Source organism: Apteryx mantelli, chromosome 4 (assembly GCF_036417845.1).
Source record: "Apteryx mantelli isolate bAptMan1 chromosome 4, bAptMan1.hap1, whole genome shotgun sequence".
NCBI classification, from domain to species: Eukaryota; Metazoa; Chordata; class Aves; order Apterygiformes; family Apterygidae; genus Apteryx; species Apteryx mantelli.
Window position 1 is genome coordinate 65124867 of NC_089981.1, and position 25859 is coordinate 65150725.

Below are 25859 nucleotides of genomic sequence, written 5' to 3' on the forward strand. Positions count from 1 at the left end.
TACAGTCTTTCTCTCTAGGATTTGCTGTAGCAGTAGATTTTTGTAGCTGTGATGGCCTAAGCGTGTAAGGAAAGTAAGTTTTTGAAGGCAGAGCTTGTATGTCTGAAAGCTCATCTGTTTTTTTGTGAGAATAAAAAATCAAAAAAAGGTATTGCCCCTGCCTACAAACCTTGCTTCTCTAGAGCTTGCCCCTCATTCAGGTTTGCAAAGCACTTTGAAGAATGCAGCACTTCAGACAAATGCAAGGCATTACAGCTGTGATTGCTGCATTTATTATTCCGGCTAACACAGCAATGAGACACACATTCCTATGTGAGGTCTACGATTTTCCCCCAAATGTGAGGATATTAGTCAAGCTCACATCACTGTATGAAAACAGCAGTCTCTGTTATTTCCACTTTTATTTCCAGCAGCAAGGGGGCAGCAGGGAGCCTGATTAGGGTTTGGAATAGAGCAAGAGCTGACAGGGCACCAACACGGAGTTTAGTTACTTATTTACAGCCTCCTTTAGGCAATGATGGAGGAAACCCCATTCCTTGAAGAGTCTGCCAAAGCCCAGGAGAATACACAGAATCCTACTGTACTTCACAAGCAGACAGACTGGAAGGGACCTACTAGGTCTTTTTGGTCTATCTCATATTAGTTTCTAAAAAATTTTTTGACACAAATTATCTTTCTTCATCTAGCATTTATTAGTGTTTCAGGGGCTAGCTAAACTCCACAGGATTTAGACTGCCAAGAAGTCAACCACTGACCTTTCATATGTAGGGATTTGCTTTGCAAATATACTGGTTTTCACTATTCAAGTGGGTTTTGGGGTAGAAACCACCATTTCAGACCTGCAGGTGCACTTGGACCAGTGGTACAGGATAGCCACTAATGACATTTCATTTTTTATGGGATTCGATAGAGGAGTATCCTCAGCAAATTCTCATCCCTCCAGCTGTAGGGGTGCCGGCTGTTCACCCTCCTCACAGCCAGTTCAACAGGGAGCCCCCACAGCAATGCACCCACAGCAGTTTCTCCACATCCTTCCCTGAAATGCCACACAGAGAAACTATCTGTGAAATGGCCCTGGCATTTTGGAAGCATTTAGTGTCTACATGTGCAAAGAACACTTGCAGGGCTATTACAGACATGCTTGGGAAATGCGCTAATGAAATGCAGCATGTGCAAATTCCTGCTATTTAGACAAAAATGTAGATTAATATTTGAGGAAAATCTAAGGGTAGCTTCAGTTTAGCATGCTCTAGAGCTGCTGTCCTTCCCCACAACAGGGCTTCTCACTAAATCACAGCAGCTGTCTCTCCAGCTCCAGCAGCAAGAAGGAACACAAGGAACCATTTTCTCTCTCTTTCTAATGTGGAAGCAATGCAGGAGAGTCACAGAGCAGCACTGAGTCAGGGCTCTGCGGCACAGTAAATTTCTGAGGCTGCGTGGTATTCTAGGCACATCCTTACGGCAATAAACTCCTCAGCATCATATCCCAGCCATGAGAGAATGTGGAGCAGCTAAAAAAAATACAGCCCCTGCTTCTCAAAAGCCTGCACACAGCAGACGACTGCTTGTGACCTCCACACCCTCTCCTTGCACACACACTGCAGGCAGGTGGCGGGGAGCCTCGGCCCTCGAGGCAGAGACGAAGGAGAGCACTATACTTGGTGATGGGCATTAAGCACAAATGCAGGAGTAAACCTTCTGGGGGTCTGGCAAAAAGAAGCAGGATTTCCCTTTGCCTACCAGTTTAGCCTGGCAAGTGAGAAAATACAGGTGGGGTCTGTGTTGCGGTGGTGTTTGAGGGGTGATCATTTCTCATTTTGCTTTATGTAGTGAAACACCCCAAAGATTCTGGCATTAGCAGGCACTATAAATCTCCAGGACACCACAGCTGTGACTGGATTATTTAAAGCTCCGCTCTTACATTACCAGCTCCAAAACATCACACAAAGAGGAAGGTAATGAAATCTCCACCTCTCCAGCCATCACTCTCTAATCTGAAACGGCATTTCCAGGAGCCATTTTCACTCAACCAGGGAGTCTAGGAACAAACACGTTGTCACCCTCCCACTCACTGTCAGACAACCCCACAACTGGCACACACGTACACAGTCACACATGCACTCTTTCTCTACCTTTCTCACTGAGAGATGCAGAAAGTCTCATGTATTTGCAGTTTATCACATGCAAACATACACATCTCTTCCCTTTCAGTCACACAAATACACAATCACAAACACATTCTGGGCTAAATTCTATTTTCGCTTATGGTATGCAAATATAAAAGCTGAATATTTCCATTAAGACAACAGATTTACAACCGTGTAACTGAGATGGGAATATGGTGCTGACTCTCTCATACATAAATTTCCATAGTTGCTCCTGAATTTGTCTCTTTCCTCAGCCGCCTCTCCATGCATTAATCATTCAGCATTTAAATCAGCCATCCACTTGCTTCTTTTTGCTTTGTCAATGAAAATTGTTCAGCATTAATTATAAAACTCATTCTCTACTGAGGTTTTCTTGGCTTTTTTTCATTAGTGGGTGGAAGTGTCAATTTACAGTCATCTTGTTCTGTCTTCAAAAATACCCTGTGTACCATCTACATTACAGAACACATTCTCTGCGCGAGAGAGCCTGTGAATGTGTGTGTGAGAGCTTGTGAATGTGTGAGCTTGTGAATGTATATGCAAGATTGGGAATGCATGTGCATACGTGTGCATATGTAGAAAAGATATGGAGACTGTATTTGAATTAGAAAGGCTATAGGTTTCTCAGGATTTACTTTACTTTGAGTTTTAACCTCTTACTGAATCTAAATCTTTTCATCCTAGTGATACAGATGATTCCAGATTTCAGAGCAAAGAGTTTATGGTAACTGTAAATGTGTTCTGAGTTGTATATCTTTGGTGACAACAATACAATAAGGATCTAGGTTTACCCAGCAGCAAGACCTCTCAGATTTGCTCTGTTTATAATCAAAAGGATTGGACGTTCCTGGTCCAGCACCATGCGCAATCCTCCAGCACAAAACTACTATGAATACCCCAGTGCACATGGTAAGATAATAAACCAGTGTGCTGTAACCAACAGCAAATTACAGGGCAATAAAATACATAGGCTGGAGGGTTTGGTTTATAAGGGAAATATTTTAGTGTATGGACTGAATACAGCAAGGAGGATGCTGACTGAAAATATGGACTTATTAACCAGAAACTCACTAAATTCATCTCTGCAGGTATAATTTTCACAACGGTGAATGTTTTACTCAACTATCAGGAAGTATGAACTATTCCAGCATATAAATGTTTTCCAGTCTTTTCATTATATTGCAATGCTGCAACCTATATTTAATCCAAGGGGAGAGATGTACTCAGGAAACAATTCTCTCCTTGGCAATCATTTCTGTTATCAGTTATATGGAAATGTTGGACCACTTTAGCTGCCAACCAGGGATTACAAAAAGAAAAAAAAAAAAAAAGGCAATCAGCAGATATCTGTACTTCCCTGAAAACATATATCATGAAACAATGCAAGATCTGAATCAAAAAACTAAAGGAATCTCCAAAGTAACAATAGAAAGATTAACAATGCAAATGCTTTTCTCCTTCTGGAATTCGGGTATAAATCCGTCCAGTCCTAGTACAGTTACGCTGCTATCCCCTTCACAAGGCCTTTGCTCTGCGGAGAACGATGGCTCAGGAAATCAGGTACGTGATATGCAGACTCTCTCCCCTCCCCTCCGATCTGATTTCTGCCTGGGCTGACGGCCACTGAAATATGCTGCCCGCTCTGCGTGCTCCGCGCTGCTGAGGTGGCCTGGTGTTTTCGGTTCAGTTCCACAGAACTGCTGCCCACCACAAAAACCTACATTGCAACAGGCAGCAATTGCCTAAATTGTAGAAAATACCCTCAGTAAAAGGCTCAGAAATGATACTAAGAATGGAATGAACACTAAACCGGGGAGAAACAGGAAGCTGTAGAGAGTAGGAAGTTAATATTACCCAAGCCGTATGCATTCTGTAAAAAACAAGAAACCTTCAATCTCCACAACTATCACGCAATGTTTTTCACTCCTACTGAAAAACTGGAAAATAGAAAGTGCCTTTTTACTCTATGATGGAATAAAAATAAGTAGAAATAACAGTATTTAGTCAAATATTGGATCATCTCTCCAATATAACAGAAGTTGCGCTTTAGCACTCAGATACTGAGTTGGGAATACAGTGCAAGGTTTGCATTATTTATTTTGCACAGAACTCTGCATGTGCCGCTCTGATGAAGATAGCACACAAACAAAGGAGCAAGACACGCTGTTATTCAAGCAATATTATCCCTCCCAGTGATAGAACAGTACAACAAAATGGTGAGTTTGATTCTCATTTACATTAAAACCCTTTCGTACCCCTAGGAGCAAAAAAGGAGCTCAAAGTCAAGTCTACATTAGGGAGCACTTCTCTGGGGTAGGTACACTGGTAAAGCACTGCAAAGGTAGTCAGAGGCTATACAGTCAAGCCATGCTTTTGCAGGAGCAGGAGCAGGCTTACTGGGTGAGGACACGAAAGGGAGGGTAGCCCCTGCTCGCCCGTTGCTCCCCACGCAGAGCACAGCCTTCCATTCACATGATGCAAAAGGGATATGCGACCCTCTTCACCGTCCCTCCCCACTTGCGGCTGTATCGTCCTACAGAAAGTAAAATTTATTCCAGCTTATCCCCCTTGCCATTAAATGAAATAACCTATTCCAATAAAAGCACAGGTTTGCCATTATAAATACATCTACACTAGAAATTCTTGCTAGCAAAACTGTGCTGGTCAGAAATCATCTGACATCACACCCAGACCAGCAGAGCTGTGACAGTGTAGTCCAAACTTGGCCTTAGATGGACAAAAGGGTATTTTGTGCCAAATTCTAATTTACTCTCATATCTCTTTATAGTTCTTGCCAATGTAAAGGAGCCTTGGAAAGAACATGCATTATATTTATTTCAACCCTTCTTGTGCTTCATCTTAGTGTAAATGAGAATTTGAAATTGTGTGTCTATGTGTGCCTCCAAGTCGCCTCTAATTTCTCTATGTGCTTATTTTAGTAGTATTTGTCACCCATCTGTATGCAAATAAAACTTGAAGAAGAGTCTGAGTAATAGGGAGAGAACAGCCTACCACTGTTTATTAGACTGCAGCTGATGCCACAGTAAAAATTCCTGAGTTAGTGGATGTTAGTTGTCTTCCTCACGGACATTTCCTGTCCTTCCACGTCATTATGAAAACTGGTAGTGACAATACATCTGATCGCAGTATTGGGAACTCCTCAGAGAGACCAATAATGAAACAGGCCCTTGAGCCTGAATTTTTCTTTTTCTGCTAATCTGCCAGGTCCAGATCTTCCTTCCTTTCCAGACCAGAGGTGAAGCACATGACATGGCAGCACAAATGAAGCTTTTATTTCCCCTGTCCATGATCTCCTTCTTCTAGGGACAGATAACTTCATTCACAGGAACTGTCAGTCCAACTCCTTTCATTGCCATGAAATTAACTGAAAGAATTTCTAATGCATTCAGTTTTCAGTATTGTATTTTTACACTTTTCTTCTTAGGTTTCACTCTCTGTTAAACCCACCTAAGCCTTCAAAACCCGCATTTCTTTCTGAGTGATTCTGTCCTTTTCCATTTGGCAAGTGTCACATTTTTCTGTGATTTCCTTATGGCATTTAAAGCAGGATGACCCTTTTTATTTACTTATCTCTCTGGGCATTCACATCATTGATAATTTTTCAAGAAAAGTGCACAGCTTCAGGGTTGCCCCTGCAAACTATCCAGAGAAGCTCACCTATATTTCATCTGACCTCCAAAGCCGGTGACAACTTTTTCTTTTTCCTTTAGTGAAAACTATGACTGACTCAAACCTACATACACAGATTCAAGTTTTCAGCCTCTCTACATTTTAGGCATAAACTAAATTTGAATGAGATCATTTGCACATGTACAACCTACATTTATGCATGCAAATCAGGCAATTAGGTACAAAATTACCTGATTTGCATACATGATGATAGAACTGAGCAAGTAATAAGCAACAAAAATATATTCTATTAATATTATTTCTTCTCTTCAGAAATTATCTGCAACTGGATTAGGAAATACTCACGTTTTTCATCACTCAGAATGATTTGTCTATTTGATGAACATTTCTAGGTCTACTGATGTGCTGGCTAATTACATAAACCATATGATTATTTTGTACCATATTTGGTAACTAACTGCAAATTTTTTTAGAAGTGTAAAATTCCACCTTTTTTACATTTAGATTTAGTCTTAAAATTAATTTGCACAAATAAATCTTGAGTGCCTGAGTCTTAAAGCATCACAGCATAGATACCCCCAAAATTTGCTTTTGAATTCAAATATTCATTGATTTTTTTTTCTGTTTGTGCAATCCAGCTGCTTTTTCATGCATACAAATATGCAATTGGCATGTAAAAGCAGCTGCTTATGTAGAAAAAAGGCCAGTGAAAATACAGTCCATGGAGCGTGGAAGATACTTCCTGCAGAACTGCAGTTATAAGTAGACAGGTCACACCTCATAGACAGTGAAGGGAGAAGCTTTCCCTCGCACAAGAGGGGGCCTGGCTTACGGTAAGGTGAGTGCATACCCTGAGAGGGCCCTGGCAACCTCCTTGGCCCTGAGCTCGCCCCTCCAGTGGCTGTCTGCCTCTTGCTGCCTCTGCTACTCCGCACATGTACCACCACACTTCCTTTGCTTTGTCTCCCTTTGTTGTGCTCTGTCTTGCTTGGAAGGCGAACTCCTCAGGCACAGACCTGTCCTATTTGTCTACAAAGTCTTATGCATACTAAGGTGCTTTAGCCGTACAATAAATAAACAATAACTGCACTTCTGCTGTGGTGCAGAGCTGTTTTTGCATGTCTCTAACTGTTCTCATGGGCTTATCTCCGAACCTCTTTCAACTATCATTTTTAAGATGGAGTCACCAACACTGGATGCACTCTTTCCAATGAGGGCAGACCTTTGGTTTCTGTAATGGCATTACAAAATTCCATGTAGTGTTCAACATGCCTTCATTCCTTATGCATCCTGGAGTTTGTTTTCTGATCAGAGACTCCTGTTTTGCAGAGGTGAGCTTCCAGTAACCTGTCCAGTGACAACTATGTCTTCCCCCAAATATTTTGGTACATTTAATTTAAAACCAGGCAAAATACTGAGCAAAATGGTTTCCTCACAGTGTGTGTAACTGCATTTGCCATAAACTTCACCTGCTACTATCTGTCTCATTCACTTATCACCAGTGTGCTGTCCTACTGTTCTGAGTTTTTTTCCTGCTCATACAGCACTTTCCCACTTTTCAGCATCCCCTTTTGTTCTGTCTCCTTGGATATTTAAATTGTAAGCATTTCTGAGAAGACCGTGTCTTTGCCTTCGAGAAACTATGCTGTACATCTTTAGCTGATACAAAAAAATAACAATAAACAGCATCAAGATATTTGACAAGATCAACATTTAAGTGTTGTAATCTTATAACACTATTGCCTTTGATTTTCTGTTGCCTCTCATTTTCAGGAATTTCTCATTGTTTCTCATTCCTTAACTGGTTATAAGGGACTCCTCACCACAAAACCTATTGGTCAACTCTCATATTTATTCTATTTCCAGTGCTTGGGCTGCTCTGTAAAGTCATGCAACTGTCTCTATCCGTCTATCCAGGTTTATCAATCACCCTTCTGAGCACCTCCCGTGTATCTAAAAATAAAAAACGGCGTGTGTGGCTTTTTTTCTTCCCTGCCTGCTGAAGGATAGAGCTTGCCTCGTTTTGCTTTCCTCTTAACATTCTCAAAGTTCTTGCCGTTGCCTCTGGCACTTGTTCTTACTTCATCCTCTATTCCAGACTAAGGGTCTCCAGATCTCCTTGACACACATCCCAAAAGAAGTACATTTCCATTTCTTGATCTTTCCTGACAGCAACCATCCCTTCCCACACTCAGCAATTTCATTTTTATAAGGAAATAAATGCAGTAGCAAGTCAGCACAACCTTTATAAACTCAAGAATTTGTAAGAGGCACTGGAAAATCATGGAGGTCAAGGGCAAAAGTACATCTATAAGTGATATGTATTTCAAACTATAGAGGTAAAAAACAATAGCAGTTTTCCTGTCCCAAGCAGTAATGTGTACTTATTCTAATCCTAACATGTATCACACTTCCAAATAAACAATGATATTTAGAAAGGACTCAGGGCCTTTCATAGTTCATGTTCTTCACACATACCTAGTTTAATCTCGCAAATTCTCATAAAGAGGTAAAGAAAGTTTTTGTAGCAGATACTATGCTTATACCATATATCAACCTCCTTTGAGGTACTTGTGAACAAAGTGATATGTATGACCTGCCTCTTTAAGGACCCAAGGATCTGGAGCAAGCCAGCTATGTGAGATTATCACACCCAGCAGGGAAGGAAACAGAGGAATTACAGAAAAGATTCAGTAGTGGGAGCAAATGAAATAGGTGAGTTTGTGTGGTTTATCTTGCTGTAACAAAAAGGCCCCTCTAGCTTCTCCAGCTATGTGCTCAAAGGAGGACAAACTGTGGGACTCTGAGACAGAGTAACCCTTCCTGGGCTGGAGAAAGCAAGCCAGAATCTTGCACACTATGAAGCATGTTGACAGGCAAATGGACTGTATCACTAAAAGTGGAGCAGCTACATAAAGGATAATGGCAAAAACAATAGGTAGATATATCTTGTTTAGATTCTGCTGTGGTGAAGGGAAAGATGGAGAATGTTGTTTACGTGCTGCCAAAACAACAGCAGCGGATCAGGCACTCCTCCTGCAGAGTCAACAAAAGTAACGGGAACTGCAGCTTGCAGCTCGTCAGGAGAGATTCCTGCAGTGTATACCGACGTGAGACCTGGGGAGTATTGCTGGACTGGTAGAAGATAGTTTGAGCAGATAGTTTTTTAGTTCTTCGAGAAGATGATTTGAGTTCCCTATGCTCATGGAACTAAAAAATTACCCTCAGGTGTCTGTCTGCATCTCTGAATGCCTAGTGCTGCTGGATTAAAATTGAGTAGCTACAAAGCACCACCCCAGTGAAAGGTATCCAGGCAGCATAAAGAGTGTTGAGCTATTTGGCTCTTATTCTCACCAGGCTGGGACTGGCTCCAGAGACATATTGTCATTGCATCTGAGCTGAATTACATGTGTGGGGAATGTGCCCATTTACATGACCAAACAGCAAGGGAATCTCACTAGCAATGTCCAGAGATGAGAACCTGGAATAACTTCTGTGAGGTCTGCTGCTAGAGCTTAAAGTTGATTGCCATTTTGAGCAATCTTCAGCAAGTGAGGTGATGGAGGAAACAGAGGTGCAGCGGATGAACTTTTTAACAGGCTGGAGTATTCTGCTGCACAAGGCAAGGAAGAAATCTTGCAGCTTGCTAAAAAACTTTAGAAGAGTTATTAGTCCTACATCAGCTTAGAGAAGGTCCCCCTGAGAGCAGGGAATTTCTAGTAATATGCAGCTGGCATGCAAACTTATGCACGTGAAGGGATTGTTCACTGGAGCATACGTATGTCATGTGATACTTGAGCCACAGGTGGAGGTCTCTGTTCAACACAGCAGCTGTCTGAATCAGGCAGCCAGAGTGGAGATTGGAGAGTGGAAAGTGGAGAGTGGAGAGTGAGGGGCAGAGGCTTGAATTGAGATCAAGTGGTCCCAAATTGTGTGAGAACTCTAATGTAGCCCAAAAGAAAAAATAAGAGAAATGTGGTGACTACATTGCCAGGCTTCCTTAGTGAACAACAGCCAAAAAGGCTTAAGAAGCTTAGTAGAATGAGTTACCCAGACCGAGTCATCTTTAAGCATAAAGGAAAGCTGGTGTATCCATATGCAGATTCGACAACCTTGAAACAGAACATCACTGGGAAGTCTGTGTGGTAATGAGATAGGTCCACATCAAACTGCAGAACTAGTTTGGACAAGACCCTAAGGGTAGTTGTGTGTGTGCTGCTGGGGTTTGAGCCCTTAAATGCTTGGAGCAAGTCATATGTCAACTCTCACAGAGCTGGAAAGCAACCAGGTGACTCTACAAAGAGCACATCTGAGGAGGAAACTGTGGAGCGAGTGAGAGTATATGGTTCCCACAGACTCGGATTGAGATATGAGCACGAAGGGCCTGCTTTGATCAGAGAAACAACCTTGCTCTGGTCTTGTTGTATGGCTCTAATCTTTGAAGAAACTGTACAGGCTTTAAGCATCATGTCCTCTTTCCTGGGCTGGAGGTCAGGCCCGATGGCTATTCAAGTGCTGGTCAACTGAGGAGGAATGGACAAAGAGAACAACTGCATTTACAGGCTCTGTGCTGAAAGATATACATCTTTTTTCCTTAAAATGTTAAAAAGTTGATCTTTAATTTTATGTAGCTTCTTATTTGCAACTGCAGGAAGGAAATGTGGGTTTAAGTGGCTTTAATCTGATGTTTTTGTCTTAAACAAGGTGCTACATATTAACAGCTATTACTAGCGTGCAGTTCTATAAAGTTATGTTGTAACTAATTTCCATAGCAACATGATCATGTCATATATTCTGGATTACAAACCAGAGGGAGAAAGGATGGGAAAGGTACTCAACAAAGAATAGAGAGCAAAAACCGTCCTGATTATTGCTGGAAGCTTGAATGTTCTTATTAGTCCAATTTGTTTAAACAATGTTTATTTGTAGGCAATGCTGAGGATCCAGCCAGGCTGCACCTGCCTTCTCAGGCATGCTCAGACACAGTCTGGGATTGCACATCTTCAAGGGAGAGCAGGGTGGGGTTCCTCCAAAAGACAGAACCTTCTGCTGGGAGGAAGTTTCAAGCTGTAACTTGCAAAATATGTACAATGCATTACTGTAAAAATCAAACCATCAGAACACTGAAGATCTAGGCAGGGCTGCAACTAATCATGCAAAAAACTGAAAGCAGCTGCTCTTTGTATTAAATGTACAGTTCTCAAGAAATGCTGTTGTCTCTTCTAGCATAAGACAGGTACACAAGAACATGAGAATTCTGCATCATTTCCTGGTACTTACCTGTCATACAAGACACTAGACATCCTATCAAGGTTGCTGACTGATGAATCTATCTTAGGTTGCAGATCCTTGTTAGCACAACGTGACTAGATGTCCATGGATCGCATAACTGATACTATTCCTTATGGTTCCATTTCTTCCTGCCTCCCCTCCAGCAGAAGTGACGCAATGAGTACAGATGAACAAGTACAGTTGGATGAGCAGGAGGAGAGCTGACTGCAAAGGGGGAGGGAGGAGGGAGGGAGGGAGAGAAGAGCCACTCGAAACCACAACAAATGTTTGCCAAAAATGAGTATGCATACTTACCAAGGTACAGCTCTTGAAAGGCTGCTTCCTTTTGATAAGATACAAGGAACAATCTTTCCCTGAAGGAGGTGGGATAGAATAGATGCACCAACTGGTCTTTCTTATCATTGCAGTCTGAGTTCTTCAGGGAGGAATTGTCTTTACATATAACAAAGAGTTGAGCATATCAACATCACCGAACAAATAATAAAAAAAATTCCAAAATTTATTTCTGTACAAAGATGAGAATTTCAATTGTTTTAATGCTAGTTGTTTTGTACTTTTTTTTTTTACAGAAACAAGAGTTACAGACACTGAGGAAGAGAGTTCTAAGAGAATATGTCTAGCATATCAAGCTAGATCAAATAAGCCTGTAACATCTTAAACTCAGTGGCCCATATTTTCCATTAGCAGACCAGATATTCACACTTCCCACTCCCTCCCTTTTCTGCCCCTAGCTCTGACACAAATCAAACCTACAAAAGCACGCTCTCCTTACCCCAACTGTGTGCCAGTCTGGACATGTTCAATTGAAAACCTGGGCTAAACTATGATCTTTTCTCCTGTTACCACGATGTGTGCCGTGGAGAATGAGATTGCTTCAGATAGGTCTTGAAGACAGCAATTCAAAGCAACCCATCCTGTCTTTGATTTGAATGTGCTGTGCTTTCCGTCATAGCCAAAGGGGAGCTCCTGCCTCTGACACACAGGTATGCACTCTCCTTCACCCCAGCCCTCAGTATGTTGCATCAGCAAGAACTGCAACAGCCTCCAGCCTTGGAGCTATCTGAGCGAAGGACACAGGCTACAGGCAAATGGCCTGGCACTGAAAGTTGTTGTTCCCAAACACCTGCATCGCACAGGCGCTTCTGAGTTCAGCCATATGCAAGTCATTACTACAGCTTGCCAGATAGATCCCAGAGGAAGGGAGATTAGCAGTTGGGGCAGTAACCAAAGGCCACAGTCTCCCTCACTCTGATAGTTGTTTGCTGTGTGACCTTGCTTAAAACACTCTAGATTACCTGTCTGGAAAATGGATAAACTAACATAGTGAGTCTAAGAGAGCCTTCACTCCTTCCTGGGTGCAGTCCTTAATTAGGGTGAGCAAAGTACTGGCCAGCTTTGCATGAAAAGGCCTGGCTTAAAGAAGGACAAAACACTGTTTTGGCTTCAAAACAGCCTTGGGGCCGACCACCCAAGGAGAAGTCCCCCATGTCCTCTGACCAGTCATCTGCAGCCCAGAGGCGGCAGCTGGAGCCAAAAGCAGGCTGCTAAATGAGGGGTTTGCCTGAGGAGTGAGCGGAGGTTAGCAGCATGGCTGCTTTCTCTGCACATTCCTCCAGTGACGCTGCTCATTACCCAGCATGCAGATAACCCTGAGTCAAGGCTTTGGTATGAGCGGCGCTGCCAGGAGCTGCGTGCTCGGAATAGAGGGTTAGTTTAAGCTGAGGTGAAGCGCCTTCCCCAGCCAGCTGCACCCTGCCTGCCTCCCCTCCTTGCTCCAGCCCGCCACCCCTTCACCTATTTGCAGAAAAGGAGCTTTCCAGTCCCTCCCCTTCACCCCACCGCTCGCCCAGGGATCATTCCCATTGAGAAGCTCTCAGCCTAATAGTAATCCCGACGAATTTAGCTGCTGTTAATAAATCCCACCCCTCTGCCCCTCCCAACCTGCCTCCATGCAAATCCATTTGTAGGTTACTTGAACAACGGCAGAGCCGTAATCAGCCCTCCCCTCCGGCAGCCCGCAGGGAGGGAGGGGAGGAGGATGATGACAGCGGGGAATTCTGCTCGGCTCCTTGAAGCTGCACAGACATGTTTCATGTCCCCGTTCCCATCCCTTGCGCAGAGGGAGGGAGGCAGGCAGGCAGGCAGGCAGGCGGGGGATCACATGGCCGTCTAGGCCGGGCCCAGGCGAGCGCCGCTCACATGCTGCGGCGGCCCGGCCCGGCCCGGCCCGGTTCGGCCCGTTCGGCCCGTTCGGCCCGTTCGGCTCGGCGCCACCCGGCCCGGCGCGGCGGGGGGATCGGCAGCCCCGAGCAAAGCCGCGGGCCCTCGCGCTGCCCAAGGGAGAGAAAAGCAAACGCCGGCAAAGCAGGCTCGGAGCCGATCGGCCCGGCGCCCCGGGTCGTTGCCGAGGGAATACTGCCAGCTAGAGAAAAAGTTGCAACTCTCCATTATTGTTCGCCCTGGGAAGGGGAGAAATGCAGTCTCCTCACCCTAATCGTTATTAAACCTGATAAGAGTAGGAAGGGGTTGTTTTCCTGAAAATAACTGGTGATTCATGGGCGATAATAGCTCACATCTTCTTTGAGATTTCTTTGCAAAGGGTCATAAAAGCAACAGCGAGTGCATGTGACCGTGCTGGGCTACAGGGGGGAGGGCTGTGAGCGGATGCCAAATCAGCTGAAACCTAAGAAGCTTGACCTTCCTCACCTCCACCCCTGCTCCCACCTCCTCCAAATAACCTTACAAGGGTGCATCGCGGAGGCAAGGCACACAGCAGCGAGGGGAATGCAATCCCAGCCCGTCAGCAGGCACCACTCAGCGTGTGTGTGTGTGTGCGTGTGAGAGAGAGAGACGTTTTGGGATGGCTGCAGCCACCGTCAGCAAAGCACATTCATACCAGCGAGGTTCATTTTGCCAAGCCAAGCACGCTAGTCGGACTGTGCAATCTTGAACCTACCTAGCTCCGGGCAGCGCAGCCAGTCCGACCAGTCAGAGACCGCACCGGCTGGACAGGCTGGTGACAAACATCCTCCCCCTCCCATTCACATGTCTAACTGCTCCCTTCTGCTTTTTGCTCTACAATTCCCTGAATGGCTGAGAGGCAGTGTGTTTGCTGTCAGAAACTTGAAATGGCATGTAATCTCCCATGTTTCTTCTCACAGGGGTAGGCGAGCTTGTTCCCGGGGAGAAGAGCTGGCTTCCCGCAGAGCCTCCTGCAGGGCCGGCAGCGTGGGGCTGGGCTGCCCTGGGGCAAACACGTGCAGAGGGAGACACTCGCCCAGCTCATCGGAGGAGCCGAGTAGTAGCCTCACTCTGCACACACACCTAATCCTTCTTTTAAGACATACACCAGGAAGAAGACCTTGTCTGCAATTCTGTTCGTATCACCCCATCAACGGACCATTCCCGGTCTATATTACAGGTTTTAATGCAGGGACTGAAACAACAAAATCTCAGTACAGAGTTTTCAGAGACCTTGAAAATAGACCCAGCATTTTTATGCAGTGTCTGTTTCTACACAGGATGGTATAACTATGCCCTCTGCTTCTTCCAGGGGATGACTGTAAGGGCAACTATGTAGGTACAGAGCTATGTTTTGGGTAGAAAATACATGCTATAATGTATTCTGATGGCTGAACGCCAAGGGGGAAGCTGTTCTGCTTCAAGAATAGCCTTACAAGAGTCAGCATTACAGTGACAGTTCAGTACTCTGCTGCAAATCTACGGGATGTGTCACTTTGGCAGAGAAAGAGGCTGCTAATGCACAACACAAACCACCCCACTATGAATGGAGAATGGCTGCATACCACAAAAAAGAAAATGGCAAGAACTGGAAAAGGGGGAAGCTGCAAAGCGACTCCTGCATAGTAAGCTGGGAACCTAGGAGCTCTGAGGAGACAAAGCCCTTTGCCTTGAGAAGAAGAAAAACTCATCTCACAAGACAAGTAAAGAAGTAAAGACAACACTTTTCCAGTGACTACTGCAGCTTTGCAAAGCTATGCTGGCAGCCAGCCTATTTGAAGAGATTGCAGTTTCAAAACAATGTTAGTCCTGACTAGTTTGGAGCTTAAATGTTGAAGGGAGGGAGGGGGGAGGAAGAGCATGCTTGCATGCACAACATTGCTAAGCAAATAAAAAAGATAACAAGATTTGCACTAAATGACACCAGTTAGCACTGGTGAACTCAAGGCTTTTGGCGGAACTGTGTAGTATTTCCCCCAAATGGACATATCATCTCTTCGCTGCACAAACACTTCCATCTCCAACTCACACAGAGCTGCCAACGCTTAAAAACACAAACATCCAGTGACACACGTGTTCTAACCCGTTTCTTAGAAAATAAGGCTGCAGAGCTATTAAAAGAAATGTCAAGAATAATCTAACTGGAAAAAAAAATCTCCTTGGGAAAATAAACCATTTAAATACTTCCCTATTACAAGAAGGAATGAGAGCACAACAAATGACCACCTGGGCAAATAAGCTCACACACATGATTTATTCAAGCAAACATTTGGCTTTACCTTAAATAACTGGCAAATATGGGGGAGGGGAGCATTACCGTAAAATACAGAAATGGGCTGAATCTCTGTAACTGAGATCACTCTACAGCTCCCCTTTCCCCCTCCTCGAAAAAAGGTTACAGCTTGTTTGTCAGCTGTGGGCATCTTCAAAAAGAGAAAAGCCTATGGAGTGGGTTCAAAGAAATGCTGGCTAATATGCCCAGACTGGCTTCTTAATGAGCCAGAGTAAAAGAAAAGGTCACATGGTTACAAAAAACCTCCATACAACAAATGCCCTGTAGCTATGGTTAACTTTAATTAACTGCAGTATTACAATTTACTTCAAGTTTATCTTCCACGTTATGCTCACTGCCCCTTACCTTTCCTTTGCCTGCTGAAAATCCAACTGAGGAGTCTCACAAATAGGCTTATGTTTTAGAAATTCTGACTCCTAAAAGCTTTTAAAGAAAGCTCCTCAATTAAAGAAATCCACCAAACTGAGCTCTCTTTAACTATTGATGTCTGATTTCAAGATTACAAGAGTAGATCTGTTTATATAAATCAGGGTATTTACACTTCTGTGACTAGCCAGCAGTTTTTCTATTTTAATGGCAGTTGCAATTCACACATGAATATTACTTCTCTCTCTACTAGGGTTAAAGTTGAATTTCATCCATGTGTAGAATTTTTTTGCTCTGTCAGTCAATAACCCACAATTTTAATCCCCCTCTCTCTTGATTTGGAAATAGAACTGCTGTGTGGTTAACTGCATGTTTAAAAATAATTTAAAATAGGATCAGTACAAATCCATCTTCCTCCAAAAGTATAGTTTGTATCCTATAATTAACTCAAAACATTATTTTTGTGCATTATTCACTCAAGTTCATTACATCAGAACAATAGGTTATGAGGTTTTAAAGTACCTATGTATCACTTGGCAGAATAACAAAATACAAGGTCATTATCTGAAATCACAAATACAGAGATGTCAAATAATGAATCTCAAAACATAAGCCCCCCTCACACACACACAAAACAGCTGGACTCTGTACCTGCACCAGCCAGCAGAGATCCCAGTGCACACTAAGTATACAAGGCTTCTACCATTCCGTTTATCCTTTCCACCAGGAATACAAACAAAAATGTCTTATTAACAGCAACCAGATACCAAACGTCATCTAGACTTTTTAAAAGTACCTCTTCATATCATAGTGTGATCTTTTTCATGGACCCTTAATATTCAGTAAAACCCAGAGCTCATCACCTATGACACTACTGCATTCAGAACATCTCTGTATTCTATTAATCAAACTGAAAAGGATTTGTGCACTGCTGCTGTTTTTGTTTAGGGTTTTCTGTCTTTCCTCCATTTGCCTCACTGTAAAGCACAAAGTTCACACCAGGTTTGTTTGCATTTTCTAGCCAATGTGAAGCCTGTGTATTTACTTTGCCTGTTGATCACCTAATAGGTATCCCACGGCTCCCCAATCTCCAGAAAATGCAAATGTCATATAATATAGTAAATTATACAAAGAATCACAGACGACCCTTGCCAGAAGGAATGCATTTCAATTCAGTGCTTTAAGGCAGCTTCCTCCACCTGAAAACACAACACAACCCCTGAACTGTTCACCGACTCAGCTTATCAGTCTTAAGCCAATGCCTACAGAAGAGGTAGCTACCCACCAGCTGCAACACCAGCTACAGAAGCTGTCAGCCCCCACTACCCATTTTTGTGCTGTGCTCAACTACAGTCCTGAATTATCAAGAGTCTAGGATTAACACTGAGCTTCAACAACCACTTTTTAAATCAACTAAAATTATTAACCACGTGATGCTGTTTTTTGCAAAAGAGTGTTTAATCTCAAATTTCAAGCCTTATTAAATTGCACAGGCAATGGATGCATCCTGTATTGCAAACACTGTGTGCAGCTGAAGAGCTGGGGGGGGGGGAGGGTGAAGGGAGGAGGAAATGAGATGCAGAAACAGTAAATAGAAAATGCTTAGTCAGCAACTGTTACTGCAACATTAAAGGTGAAATGTAAATAGGCACAGTGCCAAGATTTAGATAAGTTTGATAACACCATCAACATCATCATCCTACTACATACATGTGAAAGTGTGCGTACGAGTGCCACAATTATCACAACGAACTGCAGGCTCTCGATACAACTGAGACTTTTAAAAAGGCAACATGGCTTGCATATGCTGCCTAAGCTCTGAGAAAAATAAAACTTGCTACTCAGGAAGTATTAATATCAATTGAATTTATTACAATTTACTAAGCTCCAAGGCACATTACAGTGTTCTGTTAACTACAGAAATGTATAAAGGACAAACAGAGCATGTTTTTCATGTACAGCATTTTGCTCTACTGTTCAAAAGCATCCGTGCATCAATAAAAGCAAAAACAAAAAACACATGAAGATTAAAAACGTTCAGATCAATAGAAACAAACTGAAACATTTTCCTTACAAACTTGCAACGAAAAACACCCTCCCCCCCAGAGCCACCCCACCGTTTTGCAAACAAAAAAACAAAACCAAAAAGAAATAAAGTGAAAGACTAACACTCAGGGCTTGTAAAACATAAGCTGTCACCATTTTTGTAGCAAATTTTAGGCATCAACACTGGCCTTGGCAAAAAAAAAATTTTTTTGTGTTTTTCTGTGTTTTTCTTCTTCTTTCAGAGAAGTGCATACATTTACAAAAATACACACCAGCAGCAGGTAATCGCTAAGGGCTATTAACTTTGTACCTAGCCAACACACTGCCAAAGAAATGAGAACAGGTATTATGTAGTAACCAAACAATATTATATTCTGTTTAACAAAAACCAGCTCTATCCTTCAAATGAAGAAGAGTACATACCTTTGTTTCAAAATATAGAAACATACGACGAAAATAATGTCTATACATAAGACTAACTTTTGCAGTTTGTTATATTCACAATTCTACATCTTCAGGAGTCTGAAGGGATTGGATTTCCTATTCAAGGGTCTCTCTCCTTTTTCACTTTAACGTCCCCAGCTAAAATGGTAGCGATCTCGCCCTGCATAAATGCCCAAGGCACATTGGAACCTACTAGGGGGCATTTCTCTCCGCTGGGGCAGTAGACTTCACCAGTCGCCCCTTGGGCCTTGATGCTCTCTCTGGAACAAGGGAAGCAGAACTTGTGGCTGGGCACAGAGGGGCACTGAACAAAGTGGGTGTCCTCCAAGCGTTCGTGGCAAATGGTGCAGCACAGGGGCCCGCTGTTGGCCATGGGGGAGTCCGGAATGTTTTGGGGGTGCACTTGGTCCATGGCGGGGTGGGCGCTGGGGGGAGGAGGGGCCACTTGCAGGTTCATGTCCCCGTTGCGGGAGGCCAGGCGGCGCTGGCCCGGCACGGAGGCCGGCGACACGGGGCTGCTGCTGTTCCTGCGGGTGGACGTGGTGGAGTGCACCGAGCTGCCGTCCTTGGGCGAGTGGGCATTGCCCAGCGTGTCGGCCACCGACATGAGCGCGGCCATGGGGGACTGTCCGTTCTGGGGGGCGGACTCGGGCGGCGTGGTCCGGTTGGAGTGAGGCCCGAGGGGAGGCGGCGGCGGCGGCGGGGGGCCCCCGCCGTGCACCGCCCCGAAGCCCCCGGCCGACATGGTGAGCTTGAGCGCTTCGCTCTGGCTGGCCATCCACTGCTGCCGCTGCTGCTCGTCGCTGAGCTTCAGAGCCCCCTCGGCCGAGTCCGAGGGCTCGGGAGACGCTTTCCTCTTGCGCATGGCCCCGCCGCCGCCGCCGCCGCCGCCGCCGCCGCCGCCGGGTCCCCTAGAGGCGGCGGCCGTGCCCTGCGCCCCGCCGGCCCCGGCGCCCGGCCGCGGGAGGCTCACCAGCGCCGTGGGCAGCATGGGGCAGCTGGCGTCCAGGTAGGGCTGCGGCAGCATGTCAGCGCCCACCAGCTCCTTAAAGAAGCGCACGGACTCGGGCAGCAGGTCCCCCAGGAGCCGCCAGTCGCCGGAGCCGTGCTTCTTCTCGTACTCCAGGTACTTAAAGCCCGAGGAGAGGCCGCGGCCGAAGTCCTTCATGCAGTCCTGGTACATCTGCTTGGCCACGCCGGAGGCGCTGGAGAAGACGGTGCCGGAGCCGCTCGGGTACTCGATGAAGAGCTTCAGCTCATAGTCCATGCCCGGCTTGGAGACAGCGTCAAAGGCAAATACGCGGCCGAGCAGGGCATGATCCTTCTTGAAGCGCACCTCGTAGGGGGTGCAGCCGGCCAGCGTGAGCAGCGTGTCCCGCACGATTTTGGGCTTGCTGGCCCACTCCTCGGCCCGGTTCCGCAAGCTCTCGCTGAGCTCGGCCAGCGCCTCCGCGTTGCGCTGCTTCTCCTTCAGCTCCCGCTCCTGGTCACTGCTGGACACCGAGCCCGGCCGCTTGCCGCAGGCCTCGGAGGACGAGCCGCCGCCTCCCCCGGCGCCGCCGCCGCCGCTGCAGGTGCCTCCTTGGGAGGAGGCGGAGGGAGCCGCGGGTCCCCCGCCGCCGCGGCCGCTCAGCCCCCCGTGCGGCGGCGGCAGCGCCACGCTGGAGGCGGCCGGCCCGTTCAGCAAGGTCTGCGGCAGCAGGTTGGGGGGCACGTTCATCTGGGCGCCGGCGGCCCCCGGGGGCAGGCCGGACACCAGCCCGCCGTGCGCCCCGCGGCGGGAGGAGGACGAGGAGGACGAGGAGTTGGGGCTCTGCCGGTTCAGCTCCGGGGGCCCGTCCTCAGGCGGCTTGGGGAAGCCGTTGGGCCCCCCCAGCCCGTTGGGCAGGCGGGCACCGTGGCTGCTGCCCAGGCTGCCCGGCGGCGGCGGGTACTCAAAGCGGCTGCGCTGCTCGGCCGCCGCGGCGCTGAGCCCGTAGCGGTCCAGGCTGGACTGGGGCAGCCCCGCCGAGGCTGCCTTGGAGGAGGCGTCCACATGGTTGAGCTGCTGCTGGGCCGCCGCCGCCGCCGCCGCGGCTTCCTTGGCGGAGAGCGACACTGCCTTGACGCCGACCGGCGGCGGGGGGCCCGGGGAGCGGCCGTCCTGGAAGCAGCCGTGCGCCCGCTTCAGCTGCCGGGCCGTCTCGATCACGAACTCGATGCGGTCGGCGCCCTCGTAGTTGACGCAGCCGCGGCACACGGGCTCCGTGAAGTCCCAGATCATGGCCCAGGGCATACGGGGCAGGTCGCACAGGTAGCATGACTGTCTCCGGGACGACGACACCTGCGCGGCGGACATGGTGACGGTGGCCGGGGGAGCTCCTGCCGCTGCTGCCGCTGCCGGCGGGGTAGGGGGCTGGCTGAGTCTTCCCCCCCGGGCGGTGGAGGCGGGGGTGGCTCTCCGTACCTGGTCCTGTTGCCCCTTTCAGCAGGGGGATCGGCTACGTTTAACTCACTCCTGCTGCCGGAGAAGGCTTCTTCTACCTGGTCCTGCCACTGCTGCCCCGGTGGGGTGGGGAACGGCTTCTACTGCTCCTCCGGGGGGCTGGGGTGGGGGTCGCCTTCTAGCCGCTTCTGTTTCCCTGCGCTCTCGCTCTCCGCTGCTCCTCCTCCGGGAGGAGGCGGGGGTGCACGGAGGAAGATGGGGGGGTCACCTTCCACCCGCCGCTGCTGCCTTACGAGCTCGCACTTCGCTACGTGCTGATCCACCGCTGCGAGCGAAAGAGGGGCACCCACGCGGAGCTGTCCGGCCGCGGGAGCGGCGGCGGCGGCGGCTTCCCCGAGCGCTGGGCGCCGGCGGTGCGGGAGCGGCCCCGGGGCAGCGGCGGCAGCAGCGTGGCGAGCGGCGCCGCCTGCTCCTCACTCACATCCTCGCCGCCGCTCGCAGTCCGAGCGCGGGATGCTGCGCGCCGCCGCGTGTGCCTGCGCGCCCCCTCCTCCGCGCCGCGCCGCGCTCCCCCCGCGCCGCCCCTCCTCCGCGCGGCGCCGCGCTCCCGGCTCGGCTCGGCTCGGCTCGGCTCGGCTGCACCCGGGCGGGGCCCGCGTCAGCGCCGAGCGCCCGCCCCTCGCTGCCCTCCCCCCCCGGCGGCGCGGAGCCCACTTGTTGCGCGGGGCGCGCATGCCCGGCGCCCTGCCCGCGCCCTCCGCTGCGCGCCCGCGCCCGGCAGCTGGAGCGCGGCGGGGCACCGCGGGGCGCGCAGGCGGCCGCGCCGCCGGCTATGTTTGGAAACTTGAACGCCAGATCGCGCCCTCGCCCTCCTCCCCGGCCCGCGCCGCAGCCTCTCCAAAGCGAAAACGCGGCCAGGAAGCACATGCACAATGTATTTTTTTTCCTGGCTGAGCTTTCTAAGTTCAAATGTCTCGTTTTCAGGATTTTTTAAACCCGCGGATTGTTCCGTTTAGCCTCCCTGACAACTGCGCGGCGTCCTGCCACCGAGGCTTTCGGTGGGATTTCCGTGCGCGCCGGCGGCTGAGGCAAACATGTGGGGGATCCCACGTTAATATCTGATTTCGTGTTTCTCTTTCAGTGATCCCGGTGACAGAATGACACAGTTTCAGTAAGCCCGTGACTACATCAGAAGCTCTTCCACTTTTGATTTGTTTAAATCAGCCATGTTTGCTGAGTGTTTAAGGTTGGGCTGGGAAAGATAGCGCTGTGCGTTGCTCAAGGGTGTAAGGGAGGCCAAGCAGGTGAGTAATCGGTGTGATCTCATCTCACTAATGCAAAGGGACATAGGATTTCCCCAGCGCTGTGAGAATACACGGCTTTTTCTATTTCGCCTTTTAAATAGCTTGCTCACATTTGCATAACAGTGGTAACAGGCAAATTACTCAAAACAGCGCCGGTTCATGCAATTAAGCAGCGAATTCGTTTCACAAGGAGGAAAACAAAATAAGGAAAAGCAAAGCCTCTCTTCTCCCGACCGCAATTCCGAAAGTTGCCCGCTCCCCGCCCGCCTCCGCGGTCACGCTGATGCCCATGCTCGATAGGAGGGGCTATGCACAACCCATTTTTATTCTCACTGCAGTCGGTTTCTGTTTTTGCAAACACCGAAATTGATGTCCACTTCCAAAGAATAATAAACTTTCCCTGCCGGGACTGGATTGCTAGGGGACCTGCAAGGCTGCTCGGCGCGCTGCAGCCAGCATTGCGTCACTCGCACATACTTGGGCTCACGCAGGGTAACTCACTGCCCGGTGAGTCAACTCTCACCGGGGAAAATGTTGTTACACTCGGCGAATGTGCAGGCTCTTCCAGCTGGGCTATGTTGGATAAATTTCTTTCTTTCAGTATTTCTTCGTGATTCCTTTGTTGCTAAAAACACCGAAAAATGTCCATTACCGTTTCCCCCTCTACGCTTTAAAGGGACTTCGGATTTCCATGGCGTGGTGCCACATCTCCCCTATATGCGTACACACACACTCCCTCCAGCGATTTAGCACTGAGTATAAAAGATACCTTGTATTCTGTTAATGACATTTCAAAACTCACATGACTAAACGTTGTTTCCTCAAATAATCCCATTCCTTTCATATCGCCAATGCGTCTCATTTCCATTTTTAGTTGTCTAAAACGTTTTATATGTGTCTAGTTATAATCTATAAAGCTGGCAAACGAATTTGATATGTATGTGATCTGAATTATTTTAAAAGGAAAGCTTAATGAAATGCATACACTGAAGTCACAGAAATGGTAGAAGCAGATAAAATACAGTAAGAAAACCAATTCTGACAAAGTGACTTTTTTTTTATGGAATCTTGCAGAAGCAGGAGGTGGAGATAGAAAAGTCTTTGAAATATCTGAATCTCCTATATGCAAATTGGCTGAAGAAGATGAGCTAAAGTAGACTGTATTTCACACTTATAAATTTCACACCTAAACTGTGGACATTACAGATGCTTCACAGAAGCAAGCTTCTAGTAAGGCAGATGAAAGCTGGTTAAAGTAAAAGTCTTTGCTTCCAGCCATAGTGATTTAATGATGGCTGTAGGATTTCTACATTAATATGACTTCACTTGACTAAACAAGCATGTGTTCGCTCTGATTCATACCAGAAGGTCAGCTCCTCTCCTTTTACTGCCCTGTGTTGATCTTCATATGAGAAGCAGAACTGGGCTCTGGGGAAAGGTCAGCCCCTGCTTAAAAAACTCAGGTTGATAGAGCTGAGGCTTTCCCCTTCATCCTGAGTGTCTGGAAATACAGAACTGCAGAATATCCCGACTGTATTTCAATCCCCGGCTTGTACAAACCCAACAAATGACAAGGCACTCTCTGTGCTTGAACCGCCCCTTACCCTGGCTCCTCGCTCCACTGAATCCTCCTGCAAGAAAGCCCTTTTTTGGTAACGCTCACCTCACAGTAACAGACAGACTTCTTGGCTCACAAGAGCAGTCTTTATAGTGGGTGTAAATAATAATCACCTTAGATATAATCTAGCCTCAGAAAACCATTTACAGGTGCTGTCAACTCCCTTCATAGTTTGTGAATAGAAAAAAAGCAGAGATTAGCATCTGTGACCCGACCAAACTGCCTTTACTTTTACTTGAAGGATACATAGTCGTGGAAATATGTTTGTTTTTCCGTAATGATTAAACCTTGATTTAAACTTTGGTCATGGGCACGTTCTGTACCATTACGCAAGCGGCACTTAAGGATGAAGTGTCAGCATAGCAACGATATGGCTAGCAGCACTGGTGATCTCTGAAAAGCTGATTGATGAAGAGAACTGCAATGTAAATGCAAATAAATGCCACGCTGTGGCACCTTCACAGGGAACGAGTTGTCAGTATCAATCTAATCTGTTAGGGGAAAATAGATTGAACGGTGGCAATGTAACAAAGCTAAAATCTATGGCAGCGCTCTTCCTGCAAGGGTAGCAGTGTGCCTTTCTGCTCACCTTCCGTCTTTCCTGTCCTTTACCATGCGAATGGCAGGGCAGGAGCAATCCAGACCAGTCTTGCGGGATTTATACTAAACATGTCTGGTGTTTATTTAGCTCTGAAATAATCCAGGAATTAAAATTACGTTTGGAGGAGGAAAAGAGGAAGCCCAAACAATGAAACCATTCAGGTGCCTGATCTGTCTAAATGAAAGAAAGAAGCAAGCAAACAAAAAACAACATAAGAAAAAACAGACAGTAGCTTGTTTAATAAGAGGGAGGGGAGTGCAAGGAGGGACCGAGCCGGAGCAGCGAACAATTGATACATACGTATTTCTTTTTGCGCAGAAACGCGAGTCAGCACTTTGGCTGCAACATTAGGGATTCTGCATAGATTGCCCAAAGTTTACGACCTGTCAGCAGTCCCAATGGCCAAGGAATATAATTTTCACTATCTGAGGTAAAATCTACTAACTCCTTCCTTTCAGTGCTAGGATAAATATTACCGTCCAGTAATTCCTTCCCCTTTTTTCCTATTACCCACTTTATTTTAAAGTACCCACACACACGCACACACACACACACACACACACACACACACATACATCTGTGTAACATTAAAACAGCAGATGAAGCTGGGGTTTTAAAAAAGGAAACGATGATCGTAAGAAGCGTGGAGTGCATAAATACAAACTGGCCAGCACCTTTCTTAGAGCAACTAGCAGGTATGGCAAGTAGAGGGTGCAAGGCACCATGAAGGAAGAAACGACAAAACCTATGTAATATGTGCCTGACTACAACCCAGGTCAGCTGGGCTTTGTTCCGTGTCATTCTCGTGCATTAGCTTCCAAAATACTGGGATTACTATTGATTTCGATGCAGAAGGACTAGTGTTTATTATTGATCAGCAGTCCAGTGTCAGTTATGCGGAATATAGAACAGCCCGAAAGTTTGCACGCAGTAATAATTAGGAGCCCATGATCTCGGCAGTTTGGGAACGAATGGTCTTGCTCTAAATGCTCACAGCCTGGGAATACGTTTAACTCCTTCCTGCTCGCTTTATGAAGTTTTGGCACGTAATCAGCGCAGCAGTCATAGCAGATAGTTCTTCTAGAGGCGCTCACCTGCAGAAAGGGCTCTTTCCTCAGTGGTGAAAACAGCAAGCTACAGCTGGAAAAAAATACAGGAACCAAAAAAGAAGAGCACTCTCGAGAGTGTGATTTACATGGATTTACCTCGGTACAGCAAATAAAATAAAATCCGTCACAATCAAATTACTGGCTTCAAAACAATGCAGAGATTAGCAACGAACAGAGCACTTGGTGGTAAAGGGAATGTATTCATGAAATCAAAACACAAACACTTCAGGAAGGAGGTGCAGAATTTTGTCAAATTAAAAGTTAAACAGCATTGTCTTGTACTAGGAGCTGCCAGGAAGTGTCAAAACACTTAATTACAAAG

The 25859-nt window shown here is 46.8% G+C and overlaps 1 protein-coding gene and 1 long non-coding RNA gene across 3 annotated transcripts; one reads left to right on the forward strand and one right to left on the reverse strand.

Annotated features, from left to right (window-relative positions):
• The first annotated feature begins 4314 nt into the window (after positions 1-4314).
• On the forward strand, positions 4315-11521 carry LOC106483164 (uncharacterized). 2 transcript variants are annotated; one of them, XR_001292306.2, is made up of 3 exons: positions 4315-4363; positions 8408-8513; positions 11498-11521. It is a non-coding gene; the product is annotated as an uncharacterized lncRNA (long non-coding RNA). The 2 variants fall into 2 exon arrangements; XR_010884024.1 differs by lacking the exon at positions 11498-11521 and adding an exon at positions 10728-10772.
• Positions 11522-17841: 6320 nt separating this feature from the next.
• IRF2BPL (interferon regulatory factor 2 binding protein like) lies at positions 17842-21472 on the reverse strand. Its single transcript, XM_067296857.1, has one exon. It carries the CDS (start codon positions 20816-20818, stop codon positions 18581-18583), a length of 2238 nt encoding a protein of 745 aa, XP_067152958.1. The 5' UTR covers positions 20819-21472; the 3' UTR covers positions 17842-18580.
• Between the last annotated feature and the right edge of the window lie 4387 nt (positions 21473-25859).

Coding starts and splice junctions, on each gene's coding strand:
- IRF2BPL (XM_067296857.1), bottom strand. CDS start 20,818: ATGTCCGCCGCGCAGGTGTCGTCGTCCCGGAGACAGTCATGCTACCTG.